Here is a 12595-nt window from a genome sequence, read left to right on the forward strand (position 1 = left end):
TGAAAAACAGCTCATAATATATAACCATAGGTAGGTAGTACCTAGTACTTAAAATGTTATCTAACATCTAGGTACGCTCAATGCTATCAAATTGACTTAGGTACCCATTTATCAAACTTTAACACTAACTTCAGAGCTAGTACAAAAGTTTAGCGCATAATCTATCTCGCTTGTGTTAGTCTATTCTAGAGTTTCTTTTGTATTTTATTTTAACTGTATTATCATTTGAACTGTGGATGTATAAATGAAAATGAAAGTAGTTTTTATTCCAGAAAGGATTGTTTCATCAATTATGATAGATAATGTAACATTAGATAACTCACACTTCATACGTGTAAGAAGTTTTTAATTTATCTTGTTAAAAATTTTCATTTATTTTGATTTGGCAGTAGTGGTGGCTCAATAGTTAGGACCTATTAAAGCAAAGAGTCGGGATTCGGAACCGATCGAGCGAGCAAGAAATTAATTTATTTTTCCATTTATCTGCACATGATCCACATCACCAATGCTCGAAACGGTGAAAGAAAATATCGTGAGGAAACCTGTATCTCGAATCAAACGTTTGACGACATTTGACATTTGCTAACCCGCACTTGGCCAGCGTTGTGGGTTAAGGCCTCATAGGAGGCCCGAGTCTCTGCAGTGGGAACATATAAGGGCAAATGATGATGGTGATGACGATGATCTAAGTTTAAATTTGCCTAGCTGTTCGTCACGGTTTCGTCCGTGGATCATGTATAGCTTACAGCAGTCCTGTACTCACGTACAAATCAAACGATGAAAAATTTTTAACCCCCAACAAAGACCGGCGAGAAATAGCATACTACTGAGTTTTTCGGCTGTGCCCATTCCATTCCCACTTTCCAGTCGTCAATCCTTGGCCTTATCTCTTACCCCCTAAAAGCGATACAGTCGCTGAGGCACTATCTCTGCAAATGTCCATGAGCGTTGGTGATAGCTTACCATCAGGCGAACCACCAGCTCAGTTGCCCGCTATGTCATAAAAAAGCAAAAATTTTACGAAGACTTTAACCACTGCCCAACCGCTCCCAGTATCAGATAGCCATAAATAATGTTATAATCCCATAACAATATCACAGCTATAAACACATTGTACCACCCGAGCTCCTGTGTTTGGAACCGCGCCAACACTCTGCATCATCCATATTAATTATTGACAAGTAATAAATTACGCATTAATTACGCGTTAGCTGTGCCTGTGTAATTATAGATTTTGCTGCTCCATTGAAGTTGACATGTAGCACACCTATGCATATCTGTTATATTGATATTATATATGCGAAAGTTTGTTTGGATGTTTGTTCTTAAACACGCCAACAGCATATGGATTGTTTATGAAATTTGGATTGCTTTGATAGAGTTATCAAATCAACAAAGAATTAATCGAGTTCACCAAACTAATCAGGATTTTCCCATCACATTCTCTTTTCTCAAAAAAATCGATTAAATACTCGTTATCTCATAGAGTATAATTTTTATTATATTGTGACGTGTTTTAAACTACAGAATCTTATGACCCCGTATATACGTAAAGGGTTATGTAAACTCGATTTAAAACATATATTATACAATGAATTTGAAACAGGGTATAAGCCAAGCAAAGGATTTGATCAAAGAATTTCTGTAGAACATTATATTATATAAATACTTGGATAGTTTGAGAGAAATCCAATATGTTCACATTATAAAGGTCAGGGCACTGTCCCAAGTCCGCCGTCCCTTGGGCCGGAAATATGGACACGATGTATTTTTAGATGTGCGGGACCAAACGGTATGGTATGACTAAATATTTACGTTTGAGTAAATATAATAAAAGACATTTCAAATAACATATTAGAAATAAGATCATTTTATCCAAAGAATCCACAACAGTGAAATGGTTCATTTCTGTATGTAATTTCCCTATTATTAGGCGAAACTATTGAAAGAAATCGAATTCGGTTTCACATTTTCCATTAGTTGATAAATGGGTGTCTATCTGAAAATCATTTTTCCGACTTCTATTACAAACGAAAATATAAGGTCACTTTTTATTATGATTGGTTACTTTTCATCTGATTATGTTATTTCTGACATTCTATTAATATTATCATAAATATCCTCAAAATATGTGCCTTAATGGCAGCAAAAACACTTCCAAAGTTTGTGTAGCAATATCCCAATTTCCAAAGTTACCACGAAAATACATATTGCGTTAAGGGCATCGGTAATTCTTTTGAAAAACTCAGAACTTTCTCTTTGAAGCGAGAGCAACGAGAAAATACATATTAAATAAAAACAAGCCGGTGTTCGAACAGTTACAAAAAAATAAACATAATCCGTTTTTTGTGTGTCTTAATTTAGCGATTTTTGTGATGAAATGAATCAATGAAACGGAAGCTCCATCCTTTCTTTTCGTCTTACTGTTAATGTCAAAAATTACATAATTAATTATTGAAGACAATTAAACGATGAAAGTTTTGAAAATAATATACTTTTTTCATGTATACCCTAATGATTGAAAAAATACTTTTTTCATTAGCGCATAGGTACCCAAGACCCTGGTAGAAAAGACCTGAATACCACTTCTAAAATGACGACAATTTTCTATAAAACACAAATCCAAGAGTTATCGAGAACAAAACCAAACCAAAATACCTTCTAACATAAAACCTCCTTCGCTTAAAAACTCCAAAGCACCAACTAAATACTGGCAAAACGAGCGATCGAAAAAAAAATATAACACGTTCCATTTAACGACATTCCAGCTCAATTTCGGGATATCAAATATTCATACACAACACTCGCACCTAACACATGCAAATTTTGCTTATCGACGTATGTAAAATATGCATTAGAACGAGCGAAGCAGACAATTTACATTTTTACATCGGCGCCGCGATACCTTGGGGATGGAATTAGGGCTGACGCTGCGACATAAACTTTATTATTTATTGTTGCTTTTTAATGCGAATCAGCTCTTAGTTAAGAAAAAAAAATAATGTATTTGATTTATTTTTGGGTAGTTCTGTGACGTGAATTTAAAGAAAAGTTTATTTTTATCATTGATGATAATTAACATAATTTATATTGCTAAAAATAATTTTAACTAGATATCAAGTTTTGGTATAGGCGTATTTGACAAAAGTACTTTTAATCAATAAGTGTACTAATATATACGTTGTACCTGTTTAGGAATTTGTACTTATATTAACGAAACAATATTTACCATGAATGTGTATATAGCTAAAGTTTTCAGTGACAGCGACTTATAGTTTTGAGTGACAGCCCTTGGTAAAATTGAATCAAAGTCGCTATAAAGAAACGCTAGGATTCCACATTTTAAATGTCACTGCAATATATTCAAAGTTTTATATTTATACCCACGCTTTTCGTTATTTGTGACTTCCACTTTGGCTAGTGATAGCAATCTGGTTAACTCCAGAACTGGAACTGAACGGTCTTGGGTTCGATTCTCGTTGGGGCGTGTAACAAAAATGCAGCATGCAGAACATATACATATACTTGAAAGAAAGAAATTTAAAGGTTTATTCTGCCAAAGGTCAAATGGACAAAAACTTACAATAACGATGACAAAAACTATAGAAAAAAGCTACTCAAAAATACTAAAGGCAAAAAAGACTTGCGTGCCACATAAGAAATCGATACAAACATTATGCTAAATTATTTGCTTACTTTTAAGCACTCAGTAGGGTTTTTTTAACAAGTTATAAATTAAATGCCGTTTTAGTTGTGTTTTTAATGATATAAACATATTAACCTCGACAAATGTTATCGTTGAAAATATTGTATTTGTTTTTGCATTTATAAATTCAAAAAATAAATAATAAACAATTACGCGTTAATGAAAGAAATGCGAATATTCATGTTAAATTTAAAAATACATTAGCAAGCACAACCCTTTAGACTTTGGACTGAAAAAAATATAAATGAAAAAATATGGAATATATTTCTACTCGCTCACCATTTCCCATAATATCTTCTTGTTACTTGTCTTTTATTTTCTTATTCATTAATAAATTCCCTGTTAATTGAATACTTTGAAGCAATGCAAAATATAATTGAATAACATACGTCGCAGGGCGTTCACATCCGAACGGTTCTCAGCTACGATTCTTGACTAATCGTATCTCCATCACGATGTTTTCTTTCACCGTTTCGAGCAGTGGTGATGTGGATGTTCACATAATTTTGGTTGGTTTTGATCCTTGGACTTTTCGATTGAAGTCTGAGGGTCTAACCATCGAACCAGCACCGCTATAATTTCTGAGAGTAACAAAAATATGCCATTATATTTCGTCCTTTAAAATGTGTAAACCCTTGTATTGAAAAGTGTATTTTTTTTCGTTTTTATATTTGTAAATAAGGGCTGATGATGATGATGACGATGATATTTGTAATTGTGTAGGATATTCATAAATGGACTACTAGACACTTAAATATATACATATAAATGAAGTGAATAACAAATCTTTTGATTTTTGAAGTGAAACTTCTTTAGAATCGTTGTGATTTCAAACCTGATGCAACGGAAAAACGACAGGTAAGAGACAGAAATACAAAAATGTGTAGAATGAAGCCGACAAAGAATGAGACAGAAATATACATACTATTTTATTCATTCTTTTGACGATTTATTGAAGTTTCACTTCTATCATGTGTGAATCGCACACACACCTTTTTTTTGCCCGTTTGTTTCGTCCAAGCAAATATGTGCTAAAGAAACGCCGCGTTTCAGCCGCTCGTGTACTACGGCCGGTATCTAACAGGGCGTTGCTAATTTTCCGTCTGGTGCACTAATTGAAGAGCGCGGCGGCGCTCGCCCGTGAAACGCTTTCCGTTAACACGGTGCCTCTTGTTTTATATTAATTAATTATTTTTTAATCTACTTTCTTAATATCCAGATCATATTAGCATAATACTGAGTAATAGCACTTTTAACAAGTTTTGTAAATAAAGATGCGAGTGTTAGGGGGCGTTCATTTATTACGTGACATGTTTGGTGGGAGTGAATCTCACAGAAAATTAAAAAAAAAACACCTCACGTAATTTATGGACGACCCCTTAATAGGAAAATTCGAATCGACGTTAAAGTTTTAAACATGGCCGTGTCTAAGTACCAATTCAAAGCATGAATACTTTTTTTATTTAAAAAAAAACTCGTTTTCAAATCACAAAGATATATCGTAACAACATTTAACAACAAACGAACATTACATTTCCACTGATAAATACACTTTTGGTTTAGTACCAGGAAGACAGCACAAGATGGAAGTTCATTTATCTCGCGCCGCGTCAAGCGGGATCTTTGCTGGGAAATATAAATTCTCCTTGCTCACATGTCGTTTGTATGTGGCTATAATATGAGTGGTTTCAGTAACTTCACGTTTATGAAATCTTAGTGATTCAATTTACCGTATTAACTTGGGTTTTATTTTAAATCTACGTCACGTATCAAAAACATATAATGCTTTAAATTCAAATAAGACACTTCTTTATGACAGTAACCATTCACATAATATTTCCTAGTTAAGGTACTTTGTTCAAATTAATGTGATTAACACTAGAATAAATAAAAACATACGACATAGAAATAGGACTCTTTTTTGCAAATGCTGATGGGCATTTTCGGGAGCTAAATTGACTATGTTTATTAAAAAAAATTCTTCATAACAAGACTTTTATTAGCTTCATCTGTATGCTTGTATGTAACCGACGCCTTTAACTCGACTTTAACTCACTTTATACGGAATTAAATTTCAACTTTGAATAGTTAAGAACGGTGTCAATGCAATAATTTTATGAGTTTATCTTATCATTGACCGCCTCCTTGGTACAGTGGTAAACGCGTGAGCGTGGAACCGAGGGGTCCTGGGTTCGATCCCCGGTGGGGACAATAAAAAAAAAATGTCCCGGTCTGGCAGGACACAGAAGGCTGATCATCTACTTGTCCATAAAGAAAATCGATCAGTGAAACAGATGTATATCATCTGCCCCATACCCCAGTAGGGGACATGGGACTTCACTTTTATACGGAATTAAATTTTAACTTTGAATAGTTAAGGAACGGTGTCAATGCAATAATTTTATGAGTTTATCTTATCATCGTGATTCGGATTTCGCATTTCCCAAGGATAAAAAAATATCCTTACGTATACGCCTGTAAAAAAGGAAGTGAGACTACTGAATAGACTGAACATAGCGTGTTTCTTAGTTTTTTATTTTAACTATATTTTTATTTGTTGGGTACAAACCTCTACTTACTGGTCTCAAAATCGCCCGAGTCGCAGTCCCACCTCATACAAACGGCACTCATTTAAACATATTCAAGGACACTCGACGTGGACAGAGAGTGTCTAAATGTGACATATCTATCTGTTATCGGAAATATCTGAAATTTTAACTTTTTAGGTAAAAATCGAGCAAATGCGACTTACTTTGTCCCAGATGTACTTCAAATATCGTATACTTTATACTAACCGCTTATCCTGGCTGCCATTACATGGCAAAGAAATTTAGAAATCTGCCGAATGGTTTTTGTAACAAACAAACAATGGACCCTTTCGCCTTTTTAAAATAGTATTACAGTAACTTTCCATCATTCATATATTTATAACTAGCTGCGCCCCGCGGTTTCACCCGCGTAAGTCCGTATCCCGTAGGAATATCGGGATAAAAAGTTGCCTATATGTTATTCCAGTTGTCCAGCTATCTACGTACCAAATTTCATTGCAATCGGTTCATTAGTTTTTGCGTGAAAGAGTAACAAACATCCATACATCCATACTTACAAACTTTCACGTTTATAATATTTTATAGATTTATGAAAATCACACATCTATATAACTAGTAAAGTATACATGATTCTAAGTTAATACTTATTCTACACCTGCCGCAATCAATTAAAAAAATTTTATAAACCTGTTATTTTATATTTACGTTTACAAATTTCCTTCAAACTCCAATCGCCCGTAGTACAACAAAAAACAACGTCCGCTACAACATGCCTTTATTAAACCGGGAATGTTTAATGTATAGTTTTTGGACAAATCTCGTCTCATTAAAAAAAAATGTCTTAATGTCATTTTACTCATTAGGTGAAGTACTTTCGATTTAAGTTTAAAAATTGTTTGATATCTGTAATAGTTACGGAATTATCGCCTGAGCTAACTTAACGTTTACACCATGTATAACCGAATTAACTCAAAATGATTGCAGGTAACTATGCTGACTCACACTCTACTGCCGCTGTGCGCCCTCTTGGTGGTAGCTTCCACGGCGATTGCGCAGACCGGTACGTACTTTATGATATTATATATTCATTTTATTCATCAAATCGGTAGCATGGAGATCAATGACACATGTTATATAGCTGCTGTTCCTAGTCCTAATAATTATTCTTTCACCCATTTAGTAAAATCTTGCTCGTTTTCCATTATTTTCAAACCATCGTTATCACAGAAACCGAAGCGCCCACCACGAAGGCAGCCAGCAGCACGCCGGCCAGCACCGTGGTGTGGGAGACGGAGCCGCTGAACGAGGGGCAGGCGATACAGAAGGCGCTGCAGTACCTGTTGAACCATCGCCAGCTGGACTGGGGCTGGGGGAATGACACTCACCACGTAATGTTGACCTTACAGGTGGGTGCTTTGTTTAATTCTATTTATGCTATAGCTGGCTAAAGGCGGTTCGCTGAGGGTAAGCGATCACCACTACCCATGAACATTTGCAAAGGCATATGCATTGCCCGCTTTGAAGTGGTAAGGAATAAGGAAAGAATTGATTGGTGAGGAAATAAATACAGGCCTGCGGCTTCCCCATTGTCTGAATGAAACACAGTAGCATGCTACTATATCACACTGGTCTCTTGTGGGGATGTGGTATTTCCCCGGTGCGAGCTGGCCCAATCCAGCCGAAGCGTGCTCGACTCACACATTGAAATATAAGTCCTATGGTTTTAGGAGCATAATTCCCGGTGTCGTGGGATTTTTGAAATAAAAACTATTCTATTTCCTTTCTCGGTTCTCTAACTATGCAGTATGCTCTACCAATCATAAAAATTGGATCACTGAATAACACGTGTAGAAGGACTTTCGCTTTTATAATTTTACTCGTAAAATGAAAGTACATGCTGTTGTAACTTTTGTAGAAAATTGTTGTGCGATTTTTTATGACAAACAAAATAATAAAGCACACGGGGCTTTATTTTTTTAGGACCTTCCGTCCGATTTCATATTTGAGAAAGGTCGACCTTTCAGTATTGCAAATATTAAACCAAACCTTTATTAAAATCGTAAATATTTTTAACATCACGCTCCACCATCGTGCGTGTGTATGTGTCTGTGCTTTAATTAAGTGTTTGGATACATTATTTTAAATACAAAAAATCGACTTCTCAACCGCAAATAGGCACTCAGAAGTAAGAATCACATTATTACAATTATATGAGCTTTACTCAAACATTATTGATGAAGTCTAAAAATAGATAGTTTCGTCGTTTCGTCTATGTTTTATTGTAAATTTTTAAAATAAAAAGTATAAAGATAAATAAATAAAAATAAGTTAATACTTTATGGTCGTTAATATGGTTGGTATTGACAAAATCTATTATAACATCTTTTTTCTATAATATTTTGTTAGTTTATTAGTACGGCATGTAATTAAATATGCTAAGGACCGCTTTTTGCGGTAAAAGCTTCGTCAATACTAACCATACTAACAACCATCATAAAATTGTAATTAGATATAATAAGTAAGTAATAAATAAAGGCTTTATAAATATAAATAAATAAATAAAAAACTTTATGTAGCGAAAAATGTTTCCGCTTTCAGTTGGCAAACAACACTGGAAAAGAAATTGAGCAGCAGAGCCTGGAAATGCAGCTGTCTGCTAAGCAGATGGAAATTGAAATACTGCTCATGATGTCCAAGTGAGTATAATCGTATATGGGAATTCAGGTTCGTTAAACCACTAAAAAGCACCATCTTAAAATTCGTCGTAAAATGTCGTCGTGGTGTAGGACGTGGATACAAAATTCTTTCTTTCCTTTATATCTCTCATACCTTCATATGCAGAATAAAAGCTACTTATACACCATTAGAAAACTAAAACGCCTTCAAACTGTCAGAACTGGGCCTAATTTAAAAGGGACACTATTTAATACACCTACTATGAAACAAAAAAGAATCATATATAAATATTGTATTACACTTTCCCTTTATTGATAAGGACAGTTAGAAGATAGCAAACACAAAGAATACATTTGAGAACGTCCATTTTCTAGTCGGTTGAAAAATCGAGGGAATAGTTAAAAGATTCTTTCCCATCCCCTAATAACTACCTCTTAATAATATAATAATTACACTAAGATTAATTTGTCAACATCAATTAACAACTTCGCAACATAATATCAGCGCTGAGATGGAATTTAACCGAAACCGCGGCAAATAGCTGTTCCAACCCGTTAACTATATTACTGCTTAAATTATATCCCGCTAGCTACCCGCCGCGGCTTCGTTTGTGCGAAACTTATTAATAAAGCATACATAGCTCGTTTTACGACCTATGTGTTTAATGCATAAATTTGTGAATAGATTGTGTTGAAATTCTGCGCAGATTTGATTATAATAAGCTATATTTCCCGCGAAATTTCCGCGTAGTGAGAGGAAAATGAAACTGTAATGGGATATTCAGTGCATAGTTCCCGTTCCTATGTTTTTCTGGTGTTAAAAATATCCAATATCCTTTTTCGGTTCTCAAGTTATGTCTGCACCAAGTTCCATCCATATCGTCCAAGTATTTTCTGAGATTAGCGCGTACAATGAAACAAACTCTTCTGCATTATATGTTAGTATAGATGGCGTTTATAATCTGTCGTTCTATCTATCGGTCTGATACGTTTTCATTGAAAAGGTGACTATAGATTGTCTAAGTTTGATCAGTGGTTGTTATTCGACCTTCTCGCTTTAATAACCTGCTTTCCATTGAATGTATCGCGGTGAAACAAACATTCAACAAATCTGCATTGTTATTTCATCAATTCAAACTTTAAAGCTATGTAGTTGTATTTTTATTTAAATCAAAACTAGGTCAAACGCCAATGTTGTTTTACTATATTTTGCTTATGTATCTATTATATTATGTTTCGGTTTTTCAAAACATTTTGTAATTTTTATTCTTTTCTGAAGTTGAAAGAGGAATGTCGTAAAAGACAAATGGCATCATTCATATAGAAGAATAAATTTTTCCTATGCTAGTTTAGATTTATAAAAACCCACTTAAGGAAGCTAAACTTAGTGAATATTGTAATTTTTTTAGTGTATTTAGTTAGTTATATTATAAATGAAAAAGCACGATAATTAAATTAAAATCAAAACAATGACACGAAAATAACATTGCTGTAAATGTCATTGTTATAGAGACTGTCATAGTTATAGTAACTGGTAAAATGGGTCAAATTTACATGCCTACTCTGATGTAATATATATGATGATGTCACAAATTTCGTTTAGAATATGTGATAAAAAGCACTATATATTTTCTATGGTCACATTACCATAATAAAGAAATGTTGAAGAAATAGAATTGAAGGGAATTTGTTAAAAAACGCAAGTAAAGTCACGAGTGATAAGCTTTTTTTTTTTCATCTGTGTACTTCGTGTTTTGTGTACGCTGTCTCGCCAAAGAAATGTCTTTCTAAAAATTTCAAACTGGCAGCTGAATATTAAAAAAGTAACCTTCCAAAGTTAAATAATATTTCAATTTACGTAGTCATGCAATAATCTTATTTCAGACAAAATTAATGTGGCGTTACTAATGAATGGTTATGAAAATGCTCCGAGGGTTTTAAAAATTTATTAAATCTAGTCGGATCTCATCAGAGTACGCTTAGGTACAGTGGTGAAGCATCATAATCGCAGACAAGTTTCGAGTTCGATTTTCGATAAAAGCGTATTCTTCGAATAAATTTCTTGAACAAATGTTTATACATCTGAATATATATGCAATAATATTTGCTGTATATCATAATTAATTGTAATATTATAATGTTATAACATTTAAAATGTTAATGGAAAAAAAACAAAAATAAATAAATCAACACATTCGAAGCGAAAAATTAAAATAGGCAAATAATACCTATAAGAAGAAATAAATTGATCTTAATCTGCTAAAAAAATTAAAAATCTTACAAAATTGTTAATTGCTCCGTGTAACAAAAGATTTATTAAATCGAAGCACATTTTAAATACATAGAAATTTTAATATTTACTTCACCGAATACATGCATTATTTTCTGCAAACCTAAACCCGCTACAGTCTTCCCCGTCTAGAAAAAACCGCTTGGAAAAATGGGAAAAACACACCAGAAAAAATAACATTTACACCAACACACAATGCAAAAGTTAAACGCAGCAATGATAACGTTGATTAAAACCGCCGGGGGCTTGCAAATTAAAAATACTTATATAGGTCAGGTTGTATTGCCTTTCGCATTGTATTCCCACAATATTGCCGTATGCGTGTTTTCAACGCATTTCAAATGAGACGTGAGCAAGGGAATTGCTATGGTTGAATTCTGTATGCATATATTCTAAAATTGACCTGTATTTTTCTGAAATTTTAATCACTTTTTTCACGCAGCACTCGGCATATTTGCTGACGTGCGTTATAATTTGTTCTGTTTCTTGTTCAGCGTTATATACCTTAGCGAATTTATTAACAGTAGTAACAAACCAGTAGTAGTTCCTATTGGATATCTACCCATAATTCGTGTAACTGATTAGAAATTTAAGATTAACCAATTTAAAAGGAGATTTATTATTTCTTAATGGTGTGTGTTAGTGGTATTTTTGCCACATTATTCATTTAATTAGAGCTGATAGATATTAAACCATCCACTTGAGTCCTTTGTTATGAAACTTTTTTCTTTGAGCCAGTACCGTAAATTTTTCATTCAAATTCAAATTCTGATTTAATCAAAACCTTTTATTCACCGATTCTAAAGTAGATTATATGATGATGTTCCACTGTGATCTATAAAGGTTTATTTAAATGCATTTATCAGCCAATTTAAACCTTCATATTCATATCATATTATAAAGAGCAAAGATTTCATCGTGATTATTAAAAAGACTTAATCGACCTTGTAAATTTTTTTCTAGTTATAACTTTTTTAATAGTGGGGAAATCTTACATAGATAAACACGACCCCCGGGGAAGAGGTCGTGGATTTTGTTGGATGCGTACTAACTAAAACCCCACTGTGTTCCGTCGAGCCGCATTAGTGAAGGGGCCATGGGTACTTGTTGGAATTCTTCTGCGACTCTAGTTATACTTACTATTCAGAGATATACCATACAAATAGTGCAAGCTTAAGTCGATAAGAAATCAGTATCTATAGAACTAAAGAATTTGTTAAAAATCTCTGTATAATTTGATCCAGAAAAGCTTCTTACGAAAGTAAATAACTGAATATTTGAGTTAGAGTTTGAGTTAGGATTTGACATTGATTATAACTTTGAGTTTGACTTAAATTTCAGGCATCACGAATCCCCACCACCCCTCGGGCGGCTT

The 12595-nt window shown here is 33.7% G+C and overlaps 1 protein-coding gene across 1 annotated transcript in view; it reads left to right on the forward strand.

The window, feature by feature from the left end:
- The window catches only part of LOC119836311 (uncharacterized protein CG3556), a 56910-nt gene that overhangs the window by 39998 nt on the left and 4317 nt on the right, over positions 1–12595 (forward strand). Inside the window, 4 exon segments of the mRNA XM_038361609.1 lie at positions 7240–7315; positions 7483–7661; positions 8854–8951; positions 12562–12595. Coding sequence (XP_038217537.1) covers positions 7246–7315; positions 7483–7661; positions 8854–8951; positions 12562–12595 — 381 coding nt within the window. The 5' untranslated portion in view covers positions 7240–7245.

The sequence above is a fragment of the Zerene cesonia genome, chromosome 23, assembly GCF_012273895.1.
Source record: "Zerene cesonia ecotype Mississippi chromosome 23, Zerene_cesonia_1.1, whole genome shotgun sequence".
Taxonomy (NCBI): domain Eukaryota; kingdom Metazoa; phylum Arthropoda; class Insecta; order Lepidoptera; family Pieridae; genus Zerene; species Zerene cesonia.